Source organism: Anser cygnoides, chromosome Z, assembly GCF_040182565.1.
Source record: "Anser cygnoides isolate HZ-2024a breed goose chromosome Z, Taihu_goose_T2T_genome, whole genome shotgun sequence".
Lineage (NCBI taxonomy): Eukaryota > Metazoa > Chordata > Aves > Anseriformes > Anatidae > Anser > Anser cygnoides.
Window position 1 is genome coordinate 76,557,775 of NC_089912.1, and position 19,040 is coordinate 76,576,814.

The following is a 19,040-nucleotide window of genomic DNA, read 5'->3' on the forward strand; positions in this document are numbered from 1 at the left end:
CAAACCTGAGTATATGTTCTGAAAGGAACATACTTAAGAGTTTTAAACAGTGTGTAAATTTCACTTTTTTAAAAAAAATAATAAGATGTAGCAGTATATACTAATATTTTTTTGCTAGATAATTCCTTTTTTTTCCTGATCCCTGTCACATTCTCCTTTTTAATATTTTCATTTTTCTTCTGTATTTGTAATGAAAGATGTATTAGGATAAACTTCTACCAAATCAGCTAGCCCTCTTGCTGAATTAACATGCGTATAATTTTTAACACTAAAGCATAAAACACTCAAAAGAGTGTTAATCAAAATAGCTAGCTAATGCCAACACACTAAATCAGACTTGCTTTGTGCCAAATGCATCGTTTTGCTTGGAGCTTATCCACATCCAGAGACTGCAAAACTGGCAGTATTAAAAGGCAAACCAGCTCAATAAAAATATATCTGCTGAAAGGAAAGCAAAAACGTATTGAGAATATTTTAGATGCATTTTTCTGATAGGTAGCTGAAAGTTTTGAGAAAGTGACTTAATGCAAATACTAAAACATGAAATTGGAAAGTGTTTTTTTTTCTTCTGGAAAATTTTAAGCTTCTGTCTGTTGTGTAATTATGAATAAAAAGAGCAACTTTTCTAGAAGCACAGGTTTTGATAGGGTGAATATGATGATTCAGGGCCCAACCTCGCTATCACTCTAACCTCTTGATTTGTATGGTACGTGAAATATGTGGGTTTGTTAATCTTAGTGAAATTGACTATTTACAGCATTAGAATCTGAGGCATAATTCAGACTATCTGCTCCATTAGTGTTGAACTGATTTGACAGCAAACTCAGTAATATGAATTAGGAATTAGATTTTTTAGTTTGTCATAGCATTATGCAATCCCATTCATAGAGGTAAAATTAAATGTAACTCAGTGATCTAATTTTTTTGTTTGCAATTCTGAATTCCTCTTTTCCTTTAGAATTAAATTTTTCTGTTATTTTAACATTCTCAGAGTATCTGAAGCTTTGTGTGCATTTTGTTTCAAAGTATAGTTACTCCATGAAAAATATAGAAAAGCAAATACCTATTTTATGATAATATTTCCTTAAACCAGTGAGTGTTATAAATTAGGAAAGCAATGGGGAAAGGGAGGAAAATAATTGACACCTTGCTCTTGCAAACACGTTTGTATGTTTTACAGTTGAGTGGATATATTTGCTAAATTAGGGATGTTTTGGAAAAAAACAAACCCACAAAATCAATAAAGTTATTTTATTATACTGCCAATGCTATGTAAAATATTTGAGAAAGACTTATATTTCTAAATGGTAAGACTGGGACACTTGGTGAGAGATTTTTTTCTTAAATGTAAAAGTGAAGGTAAAGCATTATTGCTTAGAGGCTCAGAATCTGGTGATGTTAGGTGTGTAGACAGTTTGGCATCAAAGTCAAATGGTGTACAGGAGGAAGAAAAAAAAATCACACGCATCTTAGAGTTTATTAGTTTTGGATTTTTTTTTTGTTTCTTTACCAAACCATTAAAAAGGAAAAGAGTTCATGTTGAACTCTTCTTAAATTGCAGGAAGATACTGTAGCCAGCTTTGTTTAAATTCACTTAAACCAGATCAAATTCTTTTCCTTTTGTCAGTGTTGCCTGTATTTTCCTTTGTTTTCAATGTGAGCAGCTAAACTTCACCCCAACTGCTCTCTCACTCGCCCTTCTCAAACAGGAGGAGAAAATACGGTGGAAAAGGCTCGAGGGTTGAGATAAGGACAGGGAGATCACTCAACAATTATTGTCATGGGAAGAACAGACTCAGTTTGGAAGATTAATGTAATTTACTGCCTGTTACTAAGAGACTAGAGCAGCAAGAACTAAAAGCAAATAAAAGACAACTTTCTCTCATCCACCCTCTTCCACCTCCACCCCCCCGAGCGGTGCAGGGGAACAGGGATTTGGGGCTGTGGTCTCAGTCCCTGACACTTCGTCTCTCTGGTCATGGTCACTCTGTGGGGTCCCTCCCACGGGATGCCGTCCTTCCCAAACTGAGCCTGCGGGGGCTGCCCACAGGCAGCAGCTCTTCAAGACCTGCTCCCACACGGCTCCGTACCACGGGGTCCGTCCCCCAGGAGCAAACTGCTCCAGCACGGGTCCCCCACGGGCGGCAGCTCCCCCCAGACCCCCTGCTCCTGCGGGGGCTCCTCTCCACGGGCTGCAGCTCCGGCCCGGGGCCTGCTCCTGCGGGGGCTCTCCATGGGCCGCAGCCTCCTCCAGGCCACATCCACCTGCTCCACCGGGGGCTCCTCCACGGGCTGCAGCGTGGAGATCTGCTCCGTGTGGGACCCGTGGGCTGCAGGGGGACAGCCTGCTCCACCAGGGGCCTCTCCACAGGCCGCAGGGGAACTGCTGCTGCCTGCCTGGAGCACCTCCTGCCCTCCTGCTGCACTGACCTGCGGGTCTGCGGGGCTGCTTCGCTCACACTTTCTCACTCCTCTCACCCAGCTGCTGTAGCACAGCAGTTTTTTTTCCCCTTTCTTCAATCTACTCTCCCAGATGCCCAACCAGTGTCTCTCCCTGGCTCGGCTCTGGCCAGCAGCAGGTGCCTTTGGAGCCAGCTGGAGCTGGCTTTGATCGGACATGGGGCAGCTGCTGGGCTCTGCTCACAAATGCCACCCCTGCAGCAAGCCCGCTACCAAAATCTTGACATATAAACCCAATACAGATGAAAATTCAGTTGAAATAAAAATCAAGACACTGTCTTAAAACTGTTGAAATGAATTGCCAAATAAAATGTTAAAAAATAAACCTTTTTCCAAATAATCTTTATTAAAACTGGTTTGACAAATTCTATTCTATGATTTCCTTTAATTTGCTTTTTGAGGCTGAAATTTAGTTTTTCAGTGAAATTTTGGACTGTTATCACTAGTAGCCCACATAGTAGTGAACAGCTGGAAAACAGTAGATACCTAGAAGCTTTGTAAACAGAATACATCAGAAAAAAAGAGTATGGTGATTCCCATGAAGTTTTGAATAATGCAGAATCATCTGCTAGATCATTTAAGTGAGCCTTCAGCAGTGCTTTAGGGAGATGTTGGTGTAAATTAGTTTGCAAGCTATGGTGCTAAAGTCAGTTCAGTCTCAAAGCTTTGAGAAATTCAGCTTACACAGCCTTTCAGAGGGTCTTAAAAAACTTGTTACAATTTGGAAAATGAATTTTAGCAGCTGGTTCACTGATAATCTTGTATACCAGCTTGGAGAAATGAGGAAGAATGTTTCTCAGGTTCTTCTGAAGGTAGCCTTTTCATTTATTTTTTTCTTTAGTTCATTGAGAAAGTGGTAGTGTGAGTTAAAGGCTGTCTTCTAAAGGATGTGTATGTGACTACTTGAGCAATGAAGTAAAAATGGCTGCTTCTTTCAACAAGTAAAGAAATTTTCAACAGAATTTAGTTTTTGAAAGGTGTGCTCAGAACAACTGTAATACGTAATGTAAGATACTTGAAGAACAACTGAAACTGAACATCTGCATAGAGTATCTTGTGCTCACCCAGAGTGTTCTTTGAATGTTTTGGTGTTTAATACTTTAATATTCTGGTAATACAAAAAACTTTCAATTTGGGCGCTCTTATGTTTAACTTTTCCAGAATTTTATAGGAAGTACACATTTATATTTGAAGTTTTTACATTCTAACTGTTCCAATGAAAGCTATTATCAAATAAATACGAAACATAATGTCATACGAGAAACTCACAGTCCCTTTGAAAAGTGTTAGGTAGTACTGCTGTTGACTAAAGTTCTGATTGTGTAGGTCACCACATGCAGTGGCAGATGCTATCTGAATTGCAAACCACTTAGGCAGTGACTTGCTTGCTGGTGGTGATCTAGTCTGTTGTTTGGGAACCCTGGAACTACCATGTTGACAACTTGTATTGTTTCCTCAGACCTTTTTATAAGCTTGAAATAAAAATAATTGCCAGTAGATTGCACGTGTATGGAAAATTTTAATTTCATGATAGTTGCTAAAATTTTCTCTCAGGAGTGTAGTGATCGATCTCATGTGTTAAAGTGGAATAGAAAAAGCACAACTCACTGTCTTGTAAGGAAATAATGCATGAATTAATTATTCGTATAGTAATTTTGAGCAGATATTCTCTGTGGAGTCCCTACAGTAAACATAAAGAGAAAATTTTGTCAAAACACAGCTTGAAAGAAGGTATCTTACCCAATGTCAGCCATTGATTTAGTCTTTGCTGTAAGTTGGCTTAAAGAGTATCGATGTGTCATGAAATCCAATTTTAATCTGAACCATTTTGGGACTAAAGGAATAATTAGGATTCCAGACCATATCATATTGAAGCAACTTTGTCAGCAGCCTGGAAGGGAGGAAGTGTTGGTTGTTACTATGATGCAGCAGTCATCTTGTCTGTTTTTGTTAATCATTAGGAAGTGGTCTGTCTTTAGGAGGAAAACATGTTTTAGGAAGAAAACACGTTGTGGTGATTATGACAGTAGGTGAAAAGCTGAGGCAGTTGAAGAGTGATTTCACTGAGTTGTTTTTTATCATTTAGACAACTCAACAACTCTAATGGTCTTTAATTTTTGTAAACTTTTTTGTAAACTAATCTACAGATAAACTGTTCTTTGTGTGACAGTCACAGTATGATCATTGATGTATGGCTAGTAACAGGATGAAAATTCAACTTTATTTAGGTATCAGTCCAGTTACAGTGTAACATCGCTATTCAATACTGATTAAAACATTTGTGTGAATACAGAAAGACTGGATATCATTATTTTCTTAAATCTAACTCTTATTAATCCCCTTCCTCTGTAGAACCATGTCCAGACTGACTCAGCTGGAGAGACTGGATTTAGGAAGTAATGAATTCACAGAAGTGGTGAGTATTACCTAGATAACAAAGCTTATACCTTATACTACTTTATGGAGCTCGTTTTCAAAATTGTGCATTTTCTTCTGCTTATATATTCTTCCTCAATTTGAAATAGAACACTGTAGTATATTGGGGTTAATGTGCCAGTTAAAGTTTATTGGTAATATGTATGTGAATTATAAACACAGTGATTTGGCTTATAGTAAATTCTAACTGTTATTGTTTAGCATGTATTTAATGTAACAGTTTTGTGTAAGCTGTGTATGACTTGCTTTTATTAGCGAGCATAACCTATTTAGATGCAAGGGAAATTATATTAATTTAGTTGTAAGTTTGTATATCGTTCAAAAAACAACAAAACACAATTGAGGTGTTCAGGTTTTTCCTTTGTTGTGCTCAGTGTGCTTCTTGTTCTTGATGTCACAGACATACATCTATATAGAAGCACAGAATCGCAGAATAGTTTGTGTTGGAAGGGACCTTAAAGATCACCCGGTTCCAACCCCCTGTCATAGGCAGAGACACCTCCCACCAGACCAGGTTGCTCAAGGCCCCATCCAGCCTGGCCTTGAGCACCTCCAGGGATGGGGCATCCACAGCTTCTCTGGGCAACCTGTAAATCATTTAATGTCCATCTGCTTCTACGAGTACTTTTCTGTATAAGGGAATTGAAATGGTTAGAAGTATAGTGGAACATCCTGGCCTACCATATGATAAAGTCAAGCCTCTGTGTGCTACCAACAGGTACTTCATTAGCCACAGATCACGAAGGGCCAAACACTCACCTAGCTATGTGGTTTGTTAGATATGGAAGTGTATTTAAGGAAATGTACATGCCATATGCTCATTACAATGTAGATACGCCTGTGGGAGCCTTAAATTAATATGCTTGGGCCCATGTTATGCCATAAGAGCTGGGAAGTAATTATAGGCTCTGAAAATACCTATTTGGATATATTTTTGGCTGATCGCTTCATCTCTCCAAGCCTTTTATCTGGAAAAGTCAACTACTGAGAACTTAACTGCATTTCCATTAATAATTTCCATAAATCCATTTGTAAAAGTACAAAAATGGTTGGAACTGCTTTTTGGGGGGGGTCAAGATCTGTCTAAAATGTAGTCTTCACTCATTAAAAAAAAAAAGTAATCTCTTGGAAAATTGATTATTAGAGCCAGGACTGCAGGAATTTGTAGAGCAGTATTATCTATTTACAACATAAAGAAATTAAGTTCTGAATTTAACCAGACTTGATTGTAGCTGTTACGGTACAGTAGCACATGTTTTATGTTTCTTTCTCAGGAGGAAGTTTAAATGGTAAAAATCCACTCATCCTTGCTGCAAATGCTTTCCTAAGAAGTGGTCTTTCTCAGATATAATAAGTTGTAATGAGAGTTTATCTTGTGCTTCATTGTATGAAATGTTTTGCCTATATTTTGCTTTGTTTTCTACCAGAAAACTAAAATTTGTTTCCTAGTTTTCTCAGTCAATATCTTGTCAACTTCATACTATTTGAAAAACCAGCTCTTCTCAGTTGACGGAATTTAAGGTTTTTTAGACCTTTTCCAGGAGAAAGAACTATACACAAGATTTATCAATTGTGTGTTCCAGTTGAAAAATAATAGTTCCTGTAAAAATAGTACTTTTTGTAAAGATTTAGTTCTGTGATCAAGTTCTTACCACATTTTTTTATATCTAGTATATATATGCATTTCAAAAAGTAAATTAATCTGTTTTTTGATAACATGATGAAAAAAGTGAATATAACAACTATAGTAAGACATTACTTAAATTTGTCATATATGAATCACTGAAGTTGTTTTTGAATTTCAATACTTTCTATATGAAATTTTTAAAAATGTTTCCCTTTTCAGCCTGAAGTACTTGAACAATTGAGCGGATTAAAGGAATTTTGGATGGATGGTAATAGACTAACACTTATTCCAGGGGTAAGTCCTTTTACTATATCAAATATTTAGTGTTTTAATTTACAGTGGTATTTGCTTTGTCAGCTAGCATATGTGTATATTACAGTTGATGTATAATTTTAGTGTTACTCAAAGCCAAAAATCTAAGTGCTGCTTAAGCCTTTACTGGCCTACTTAGAAATTGTCACTGACCTTCAGAGTTGGGAGCAGAGCTTTCCTTTCATTGAAAGTTCTGTTGTCTAAAAATAATGTTCCAAATAAGGAAAGGGGTGAAAATCCTAGATCAAATCCTGTATCAAATTTAGAGCTGCCCAGTCTTTCCAAAAAGGAATTACTTTGTGTTAGAGAGCAAGCAGGAATATACAGGGTAAATGTTCTGTGACTTTTTACAGGTAAAGGCTGTAAAACAAGCAATGACTGTTAAGGACCTCATGCAGCGTGTACAATAGCAAATTCCCAATAAAGCATTCTCCTGATTTCATGAAGGTTTCTGACATCTCTTGGAATTACATGGGGTCAAGGATGACCTATTATTACAGTACTTGTGAACCTGTGTTTATGTTCTAGTAAACTAGTATTTAAAATCTGGGAAGCAGCTGGTCTGTTTTCAGAGTTAAAATCATTAGTGACCATCTGATGTGAGGCTTTCTTGCTTGATTAACAGTCTTCTGTACTGCCTTTCCTCACTTCAGCTAAGAGTTCCTTGAGAAGAGTTGAGTGGATGTTAAACTTTTCTACTTTATTATAAAAGTAAAACTGTATGTTTAGAAGCAATTGCTTCTCACCTTTGAATATCTTAAAGACTAGTGTGTATAAAGTGTGTATAAATCTTCAAGTTTATTCTTGGTTCATATGAAAATGTAATACATGCTATGCTTGTTTTCTTCTTCAGTACAGGTTAGTAGTACACTCATGTTGCTTTTGAGGTTAAGTAGAATGCAATTTAACACAAAATGCAAAAAATAAGCATTAAAAGACTTTAGATGAGTCTGATTATGTCCTTACATTATACTGTGCACCTCTGTTCTTCTGTTCTAAGGCTTCTATCACTTGATCCATGGTAATTGATCAAACACTTGAATTTACAGCAGACTGACTTCAGAGAGATCTTCAGAATAACTGTAGTGCCTGTGTCTCTAGCAACATGTTAACTGTATGTGTCAGCCCAAAATATTTCGTTATAAGTTTTGGGTATTCAACGTAAAGTTGTATTTCAGCATTGTAACTAGGTTTTCACTTTTTCCTGTGGCATTATATTTCAGAGACAGTTTGTCAAAACTGCTGGCTTTTTTTGTTGTTGAACTTGTACCTCCTAGAATACATTTTCTCTTTCTTTTAGTTCATAGGCACTTTGAAACAACTGACCTACTTGGATGTTTCTAAAAACAACATTGAAGTGGTTGAAGAAGGTATTTCAGGTTGTGAAAGCCTACAAGACCTATTGTTATCCAGTAATTCACTTCAGCAACTGCCAGAGTCTATTGGTTTGTATTTTCATTTAATTCAAGCTCTAAAAAGGTTATAAGTTAAACACAGAATACTTGAAAATACACAAATGGTATTTTAGATCTAAGTTTTGATTGATTTAAAGCTCCAGTTTTGGATAAAGCTAAATAAAATAAAATTAAATAAAAATTCATATTTGTTCTGGAGCATTTTTAATTTTATACCGTAGTTTGTAAATGGATGAGTAATTGCTGACTGTAACAGAGTTTTTTGTTTGTTTTTAAAAAAGATACTTATTTCCTCTGACTGCCTTGTGGTAAACTGATAAATGAGTTCTGTAAACTCACCTGCTCACTTTTAGTAGATGTGTAGCACTATGGGAATGCCAGGGAATACAGATGATTTTCCCCTAATTAAAGATCAAAACTTGATTTAATAATCTCCAATGTGTTTTTGACTCAATTACTCATTTTTCTACAGGTTCCTTGAAGAAGGTAACAACACTTAAAATTGATGAAAACCAGTTAATTTATTTGCCAGACTCCATAGGAGGGTATGTATTTCACTGGAATAAAACATTGCATTGCCTTTCTGCAAGTTAGTCTGTAAAAATGGTCTCTGTATTGAATGTTTGTACGCTTCTCTACCTGATTTAATTTATTCTGCATATTTGTGTTTGAATAAAACTGATAGCAATTACTTCATATCTTCTGTTTTTCGGCATGTGTGATCTTTACATTTTATTTGATATCAAGACCTATGTTACTCACTCATTAATGTAGCCACCAGTCTATAAAAGAAAAATTTAATGTGAAAGGAAATATGTATTGACAAAGGCATGCAGCTGCCTCAAAGTGTTTCTGTCAGTATCATAGCAGTAGCCGTGTTAAGTATTGCAGGTCATTGAACCAGTATCAAAAAGCTTGTAAAAAGTGAATCTGAACATGCACAATCATCTGTTTTGTATATTTTAAGGAGAATTTTTACTTCTTAATCAGCAAGATTTTTTTTACCAAGTTGATATTCACAAATGATGGTAAAAATAACTGGTTCAGAATTAAGTGCTATACAGATGAAGGATATTTGTTGCAATCAATTTTCTCCTATTATGATTAATGTACATTATATTTTGTTGTCAGAATTTACAAAATACTTTTTCACTGTTAATGTGTTGTATGTTCACTGTCTCCAACTGTAAATTCTTACACTCAGCAACTGCTTGGCTATGATTTGTCTCATTCTGAAAATTTTCAGTACCTTGACCCTCCTGTTTTCACTGAAAGCTCTCTTCTGAGGACAATGTAAAGGAGATTAAGAAAAGATAAGAATTTAGGCAACTAGTAAAGGACTTTCTTGGGTTTGAATTTCATTTGGGTGCCAGAGTTTCATTTTGAATTTCATTTGTAATTGTTACTGGTATTAATGTAATTTAAACTTAGTGCCCGATTAATGTTGGGTGAATTAACCTGTATAGCAGAGTAATATTTTTTTCAGGTTAGTGTCAGTAGAAGAGCTGGACTGTAGTTTCAATGAGATTGAAACTTTGCCTTCATCTGTTGGGCAACTCTCTAACATAAGGACATTTGCTGCAGATCATAACTTCTTAACACAGCTGCCACCAGAGGTATGTTTGTACTTACAAAACTGTAAACTGAAATATTTTCATGGATATTAAACTGCCTTTTCTGTACAAATTTTATTTGGTTAGCAAGTTGAGAATTCTTGAGTAGGTTTTGCGTGTGTGTGTGTGAAGGAGGACATTATGAATATACAAGTTTTCAAATAATGAAATTAAATCTGAAAAATTTTTGAAGCAAGAATTATAATTCAGTTGCTATTGTATGGAACTAACAGGAATATATAAGAATAATCCTAATTATACTTAACAAGGAAAAATAGCTGCAGTCTAGTTGTTTTAAAATAATAACTCATATATTAGAGCTGTGAAAGTGAATTAATTCTTTTTTTTTTCCAGATAGGAAATTGGAAGTATGTAACAGTGTTGTTTCTGCATTCTAATAAGCTTGAATTTCTCCCTGAAGAGATGGGTGATATGCAGAAATTAAAGGTCATCAATCTGAGTGACAATAGGTTTGTGAACACACAATTTAAGTAAAAGTAGTGTAAAGAGCCATAGCATTGCAAATGTTTTATTGTATCTTATGTCTATCCTCCAAATGTAAGTAGAGTTATTTTTATGAATATATCACGCTCTTTTTCATTATATCTCACCCACAGTTTATAAGCTGACCGAAATGTATGTATTTTACTGTTGCTATGTTGTATTTTATTTATTATTGGTCCATTGTATGAAGATGTATTTCTTCAAATTAGGCACATACTTGATGACTTAAGCATCTGCATTGATGCACAGCTTAGATACACCCATGGTTGTAAGCATGCATTTTTCTAGGGAATTAATTTGTTCTCTTCTTAACATTTCTATTTGATTCTTAGGTAAAAATTAATAGCTTCCTGTATTGCATATGGAGGACATAAAACCGTATCACAGTATATTGTAGAACACTTGAGTGTGCTCGAGAGTGGGGAAGGAGTTGTGTTTCATTAGAGCTGGTCATTAAAAACTGGCAAAACCCTTCTCATTGAGGAACTGCCAATTCACAGAAATGAAATATATTGGAGAGAGAAGTCTGAGCTCTCCCTCCTGTTATCCAATCCTGCTTCTCTGTACTCTACCCATAGCCTGATACCTCCATTAATGCCAGAGCTCTTATTATTCAGGGCAACCCCATTCACATACATTTTCTTTTTTTAGGAAAAATAAAAAAAACAGTATTTCAGGTGTGAAATTTTTCTTTTCTTTTTCTTCTTTTTTTTTTAATTTTTCTTAGTTGGAGCACGTTTGTATTGAAAATTGCTGAGAATCCAAATTAAAGTATAAAAAGAAATAGTCCTGACTTTAAGTCAGATAGTTGATTTACATGCCATGATAATGATTGTCTTAACAATAGTATTCATATCACTGAACTGAGTTAAATTCAAGTTACCTGTCTCACTTTTTAAGCTGCTTGCTAAATTGGGTAGAAGTTCACATTTAAAAGAAGATTCTAGATACAACTTTTAATATAAATTAAGTGCTATTACCTTTCAACAGTGAATAGTTATTAATTTAACAATATCTGTAGATGTTTATTATAAGCATTTTTTGCAGGCTAATGCAGCACTGTTTCTTAGCAGTCTTAGTATTGATAAGTGTGCTTACATAAACTTTTCTTCTTCTAATTTACAGACTGAAGAATTTGCCATTTACCTTCACAAAACTGCAACAGCTCACTGCTATGTGGCTATCAGATAATCAGGTGAATTTTTTGGGGGGAAAACATATATAGACAGATGATTTACTTTATTTTTAATGGCGTTGACAAGTACAGAGCAAACCATAATATAATGAGAAGTGATACTGTGTATCTGCATCAGTAATTCCTTGACTTCATTTTGTCTGTTCTCCTAAAATAAACAACATTGAGCATACACTACTTCAGAGCTTTGCATAGTTCTGGCAAAGTTCTGCATTGTTAAGAAATCTAATTTAACACAATTTAGATTATTTTTTGTTGTTGTTACTTTAGGCTTACAGGAATGGTAGTGCTTGATATGTAGCTAGTACTTGAATATGTAGCATGTTGTTTCTTCCACAGATATACCATTGGGGAAACTTAGTAAAATAAATGATAAATGATTTAATAGAAAGCAGAGCAGTTTTCAAAGTAATGGGATGTATTACATATATCATATTTACTTTTTACATCTGTATATTGTCTTAACGGTTCCTTCTTTGATTGCTTCTTAGTCTAAACCACTTATTCCACTTCAAAAAGAAGCTGACCCCGACACACAGAAAACAGTTCTTACTAATTACATGTTCCCCCAGCAACCAAGGACTGAGGATGGTAAGAATTTCTGAAATACTCTGTCTGAATGTTCCCTTTTTGAAAATAAAAATGGGAAGACAATCCAACTAACATGATTTTCACTTGATAATACTTAAATAAAAGTTTTAAGTAAAATTCTAAGTGATGAAAAGTCTGATGAATGAGATATGCAGTTTAAACACATGATCCACATATTAGTAAATTCTAGGTGAAAATATGTTTCTGTTGGAAGTGTGCATGTGAGGAAGAGTGAGGTGAGGAATAGACTGGTAAGATTATGTTCTGTGATGGATGCCCCTTCCTAATGTGACATCCTTTTTCATTCGGGCAGAGTTTAATGCTTTGGGTTGAAATTCTCCTTGCCAGGTGTCTGCTTTAGACTGACTATTTGGCAAAATGTCAGACTCCATTACTGAGTACATAACTCTGGAAAGTTTTATAGCATTCTGTAGCTTATTGTAAGTATAAAAAACAAAACAAACAAAAAAAGGAAAATGCTTTTTGCTTACATGTAATTCAAACTGTTTTATAAAAGGTTAGTCACAGAATATGAAGACCTTGCCAAAAAGTTATTTCTGCACTCTTGTGAAATAGTTAGGAAAATGAGTAACATTCTATGAGTAAACCCACTGGGAGTTAGGGTAAGAGTGTAAAGTCTGTATGTTTCTCCACTTTCCTTCCCCTACAGGCAAACGGAAAAACCTTGTACCTCTTTCAGAGAAGTCAGACTATTTTTGAGATACATGAAGTAGAGTATGCTTGGATTGGGTGGGTGGATGGGTGTGGGTGTGGGGAGGGGGGTTACTCAATGGGAATAATTGAAAACTCTCAATTGGCAACATTTTATGTTCCATGGCACAAACGTCTAGTACATTGAGAGGAGTAATCAAAAACATCTACAAAAACAGTAAATTATGCATCACTTTTAGTGCCCTCTAATGCAGATAATGAATCTGCAATCCCTGTGACAGAACGTGAGAGTTAAAAAAAAAAAATCATTTGGAGGTTGTCAGTGAAGTTGAAGGTAGTTCCTGAAAGCATTATGCCCATTTGAATTTTATTTTACCCAGGTGCTGGGTTTCTTTCTGTAGACAAAGAAAGGGCCAATTGTTTGGCTTAGGTTGACAGAAGACCTCCTTCTGAACAGTCATGCCAAACAGAAGGTTTAAAGTTCAATAGATAACCTTTTATAAATTTCAATTAAAATAAATAAATAAATAAAATAATTCTTTATAAAATTCTTTTTTGGGTATGTCAGGAATTATTTCAGGCATAAAGAAGTCTATTAGAATATTTTCAGATATGTTAAAATAGAAAATTTATCCAATAAACAGAGTAACAAATAATTATATGTGTATTATATATGTATACTATTGTATATATTTTTATATTATAAATGTCTATAATTAAGCATTTTCCTATTTCAGGTATAGAAATATCTAGAAACATTTAATATGAACAATATTGGCATTTCTAGAGAAGTATATAGTTTAGTATATAGTGGTGATTGCAGACTTATTAGACTTGCACACTAAAATAGAACCTAATCCATGTCACACAAGGCATAGAAGCATGCTAGAATAAGACAGTGGGTAAACAAAAGATTTTTTTTCTCTTGTAAAATTAGTCAAGAAATACTCTGTAAAGCTCCACATTTGTATACCTGTTATATTTTGTGTTAAGTTTTAGAAGCTTTTTGTTTATTTCAGGATTGGTAATACTGAAAGTTCTTGTCAGAAAGTCACTTTTCTGTTTCCGTTATCATTAAGTGAAATCAGGTGAATTCTCTTAAATGTGCATAGTAAGACCATACCACTGAAGTCACTTTATATTAATCTAAGTATCATTTACTTTGTTTTGTACAAATACATATTTTATTAATTTATATAAGTATTTTGCAGAGAGTTATGCTGAAAATTTGCAAATGTGAGCGTTCAGGCTAGAGTACAGCTGCATCTATGAAGTGTTTAGCCTTACAGATAGGGATGTTACTATTATCAAAATACAGCCAAGTTCATACAGCAGTGAGAGCTCAGTTAGTTTTCAGCTTACTAATCACTATCTCTTACCTTTTCCAGTATACATATAAAAATTCACCAATGCCATACAAGAAAAAGAAGATTTTTATTTTGTATAATGTATCCTATTCTTATAAGAGTCTTTTTTTTATTTAGTTATGTTCATATCTGACAATGAAAGTTTCAATCCATCTCTGTGGGAGGAACAGAGGAAACAGCGTGCTCAGGTGGCATTTGAGTGTGATGAAGACAAAGATGAGAGAGAGGCACCACCTCGGGTTAGTATTAATTTTTTTTTTAAACAGTGGATGCTTCCCTCCCTATCACTCCCATCCACACTCCCAAGTCCCATGCTTTTTCTTCATCTGGCTGTAGATTTAGGTCTTCTGAAGAAATCATAGAATCATAGAATCACAGAATGGCTCGGGTTGGAAGGGACCTTAAAGATCATCTAATTCCAACCCCCCTGCCATAGGCAGGGACGCCACCCACTAGATCAGGTTGGCCAAGGCCCCATCCAGCCTGGCCTTGAACACTTCTGGGGATGGGGCATCCACAGCTTCTCTGGGGAACCTGTGCCAGTACCTCACTATCCTTACAGTGAAGAATTTCCTCCTAAAGTCTACTATAAATCTATCCTTTTTTAGTTTAAGACCATTCCCCCTTGTCCTATCACTATCTACCCAAGTAAAGAGTCCTTCCTAATCCTTTTTATAAGACCCCTCTAAGTATTGAAAGGTCACAGTGAGGTCTCCCTGGAGCCTTCTCTTCTGTTGGCTGAACAGCCCCAGCTCTCTCAGACTTTCTTCACAGGAGAGGTGCTCCAATGAAGGACTTTGTTTATTAGCTTAAGAGTATCTAACTGGAAAAACTCTTCTCCCCCTCAGATCACTTAAAAAGGAGCACCAGGGAAAAAGTCTTAGCTGGTTTAGGGTGTAATTAGGAGACTACAGAACTGGTTCTTCTGTGGAGGAGGGGTAGTGGGGAAAAAATGGTTAATCCTAATTTTCCTTTAAGTACATTACATCTGTTATATTTCTTCCTGCTTGCATTCGATGGACAAATTAAAAAAAAAAAGTGATTTGTAATCTTGCTGGGTTTTATAAAATTGTTTTTAATCCAGGTAGACTCAGCTAAATGGAAATCCTACATTTCTCTGCTGAAAGTTTTGTCCTAATTCATTGCCTGTTTGAAAGCTAATACTTAAATTATGGCATTTAATTAAATTCAGAACGTTCCTGCTCTTTTATTACACAGGAAGGCAATCTGAAGAGATATCCAACTCCATATCCTGATGAACTGAAGAATATGGTCAAAACTGTCCAGACAATTGTACATAGACTAAAGGATGAAGAGTCTACCGAAGATGTTGCCAAGGAATCAAAACGGGAAAGCCAGGCAGTTTCTGTAAAAGATGTGGGGGTAAAGGTTAGATAAAGTATTCTCTTTTGACTTCACTAGAACATCCAAATATCTAGAGTATCATTGATTCATTTTCATTCTTCTTCTCTACATTAATGCTTTAGCGTTAGTTAAAGAACAGAATTTACCTTTTCATCATCTTAACAAGTCTGTAATAAATGTCTGTTTTGCAGTAGTAATTTTCCCCTAACACTAAGAACAAAGGAGATGGCTTGATTCTCAGGAAAATACAAAATGCTGATGTGCTGCCAAGCTGTTTACTCCAGTTTCTGGAGGATGGCATCCTTGTCGTTACCTGATTCTCTTTTATCCGTGAAACTTCAAAAGGAAAATCAGGATTATCTCTAAAAATGTTACTGCTGCCCTTATAACTGAAGGTTTAATACAATAAGCTGGGAAGGCACACAAGTGGCTAAGAGGTTGATGTAGCCTGATGTGATAAGTGATAGGACTGTTTGGCATCTGTTTGCTGCTGAGGTGATATTGTACGTATTCTTGGCCTTTTTTTAGTTTGTTTAACTGGAAGTTTAATGGTATGAATTGACCCCAGCAGTGAAGGGAGTAAAACCAATTGGAAAAGGGTGGGGAATATAATTTAGTAATCTACAGAGATTTCTCTCTACCTTGTGTATTTTGCGCTTGATAATTTCAAAGGTCAGATTTTCCATTTTATAGTTTCCCAAAATATTCAGTGCTAAGTCTTAGTATCAATCATATGATACTGAAAAACCTTTCAGGATGTTTTTTCTACAAATGTTCTTAATCCTGTAGACTTCAGAAATTGTTCCAATAAAGAACAAAGCTGATGAGAGAAAGCAATATTCAGCCGGAAGCTCTGTGCAGAAGCCTACTGAACCAGAAGCTGAGCACTGCACTGCAAATTCACAGATGGCTGCACTTGTTAAAACCTTGCAGAACACAAAAACAATTGTCAACCATGAGGACACGCTTGAGGTATGGCATTGTGATGAATATCATAACAGTCAAAGAATTGTGCTGGTGTTGCATTGAACTAGTTACTATGAAAGACAAAAATTTATGTTGACAGAAGCAGAAAATTGCCATCCGTAAGTGCTGTAAGTACAAATGGGTTGGTAATGTAATATTGTTTTTACTTCACACTATATGAAGTACAAGTTGAAATACCTAGTAAAAAGTTCGTAATGAAAGATATATGCATGTAAAGAACAATAAAGCAAACTTGATTAAAACTTTAAGTATCAAGCTGTGGAAAGACTCAAATATGATTTTTCCATTTTTTTACTTGACTTTCAGTACTTCGGTACATAATAGTAATTGTCACTGAAATGTCAAAATGTCGTAGCAGTGTGAGCAATCAAAAACCTGTGTATCCAAGTGACTACCCGTTCATTGCAAATAAAAAATGGAAGGTGTGTTTAAGAATATGTATTCATCTATATTTAGTAGTAAATTGTCATGAATGACTTGAATTGTATTTACCTCTTATAAAAGTCAGACACTTCTACTTTCTGAACTCTTTGTAGACAAACAACCATATATTCTTTTTTTATTTAGAATATGTTTCAGACTTATGACAAAATTTGGAACTTGCCAGTTAATCAATTGACAGTCACAACCTGTAAAATGCTTCTTTTCATAGTTTCACAAGCAGATTATTTTTGTCTGTGTTTTGCAAGCAGTAGAGCATGCATATATAATACATTGAAGAGGCTTTGTGACAAGGAGTTGTGCCTGTTGCTGGCTCTTTTCCTCCCTTAACGTGTTCTTGCTGTTACCCACTTTCTGAAAATATTGGATTTTATTTTTTAGTTTAAAAACATAATTTCTGAACGGTTGTATTAGTTGTCTAACAGTGGAAGCATGTCTTTGAAGCTGGCTGTGGGCCTGTTAAGGAAATGCAGCAGCAGTATGTAGTCAGTGAGGGATACTGAATTCTTTGTCCTTGTAGTAACTTGCTAGTAGTTTTGTTACAGCTCAGTCCAGATATCTAAACCTTACATGCATACAAGTTTTTCATTTCAACATTAATTGCACTTGTTATATGTCTCACCCAAAGCTGAAGGGCAATGTGATGGAGGCAGTGATGAGGATGTCTGTTCTGATTGCAGAGGAATAGATTTGATTTTTATTTACTTATTTAATGAAGGCTGTCACACCATGTTTGCTACTTCTCACTCAGGTTTATTCTCCTGTACTGCAGTCCAAAGAACTCATCAGGTTGTTGGTATCATGGAAGCGGTGGTACTCTAGAAGGTTCTACACATTAAATGTTCTGAAACTTTTAAGAAAAAATTGACATTAACAGACTTGTTTTGCAATCTGCGACATGTTTTGTAGCATTTTTAAGAGGAAGCATGCTTACTAGAAAGAAATCTTCACAGTAGGGAAGGAAGGTTTTTTTTCCCCTCAGAATATTTCTGAAAACCTGGCAGTAGGATACTGAATCTGTTGCCTGGCTCCTGTTGCAGGCAACTGTGTCAGTTAATCTCTTTCATATAGTGCACTGAGCTCCATCTTATGGTTAGGAACTAGTGATTCCTAGCCTAAATCTATTCGGCATCTATTGTTCTTGAAGTTAAATAACTTCTCTTCCATTTGGAATTACACACGGTGTAAATTTCAAGATAAAAACACAAGCTATACTTCCTTTTTTCTTTTTTTTTTTTTAATTAGACTGTGCAAACTAAAATCAAACTTTTCTCACAGCGTAACTCTCTGTTCCTAAGATCACCTAGTTTGAGCTGTTTTCTGCTGAACTGATACCCAGATCATCAGTCTGGGGCGTTTGCTAGTTCAGTGGTAACTTAAAGGCAGTCAACATTGTAGGCAGCTGGAAAAAGAGTAGAAGCAAACATCATTGACGTGTCTTATCAGGAGTGAACAGGTAAATTCTGTAGGACATTTAAGACCTCAGCTAGAGCAACATGTGCAGTTTTGAGTACTGAAATTCAATGAAGGTGTCAAGCAATTACAGAGTCCAAAGAGAGCAATAAAAAGCATTAAAGATCTAGAGAACTTCTAAGGAAATCTGAAAGTATTGATGTCCTTTACTCTAAAAAATGTGAAGTTCCTCGGGCAGGAAGCAAGGGAGGGGTTAGGCATTAGCAGCTTTACAACACATTGAAAGCGACTGCAGAGAGAAAAGGAATCATTTGTTACTAGTTCCACTGGCAGTGCTGGGGGGGGTGGGGTGGGGGAAGGAGTTGTAATGCAATAGCATAGATACTTCCCTATCTGTTGCTGGAAACTTAAAGTTTGTATGTGCCACTTCATGTTAATGTCTATTACCGTGTTACTGAATGATGACATCATGATTGTTTCTTTTCTGACTTAAACTCAACCAGAGGTTCTTCCAGCAGGGGAAGAATATTTCATCTGCTTGCTCTGAGCAGGTTCTTGCAACTGAAGTTACCCACCAGTTTGATTAGCATTTCCACAGAGTTAATCACTGACAAAGCAAGTCTGTATATACTGCTGATTTAG

General features: G+C 35.7%; 1 protein-coding gene across 8 annotated transcripts in view; it reads left to right on the top strand.

Annotated features, from left to right (window-relative positions):
* The window catches only part of ERBIN (erbb2 interacting protein), a 121,335-nt gene that overhangs the window by 81,758 nt on the left and 20,537 nt on the right, over positions 1-19,040 (top strand). For 7 of the 8 annotated variants that reach the window (XM_066988609.1, XM_066988604.1, XM_066988605.1 and 4 more), the window contains 11 exons: positions 4,813-4,876; positions 6,743-6,817; positions 8,136-8,280; positions 8,723-8,795; positions 9,737-9,866; positions 10,218-10,333; positions 11,493-11,562; positions 12,054-12,153; positions 14,310-14,431; positions 15,411-15,581; positions 16,347-16,529. In XM_066988609.1, coding sequence (XP_066844710.1) covers positions 4,813-4,876; positions 6,743-6,817; positions 8,136-8,280; positions 8,723-8,795; positions 9,737-9,866; positions 10,218-10,333; positions 11,493-11,562; positions 12,054-12,153; positions 14,310-14,431; positions 15,411-15,581; positions 16,347-16,529 — 1,249 coding nt within the window. The remainder of the gene's footprint in view (positions 1-4,812; positions 4,877-6,742; positions 6,818-8,135; positions 8,281-8,722; positions 8,796-9,736; positions 9,867-10,217; positions 10,334-11,492; positions 11,563-12,053; positions 12,154-14,309; positions 14,432-15,410; positions 15,582-16,346; positions 16,530-19,040) is intronic. The other variant, XM_066988607.1, reaches the window with a different exon arrangement.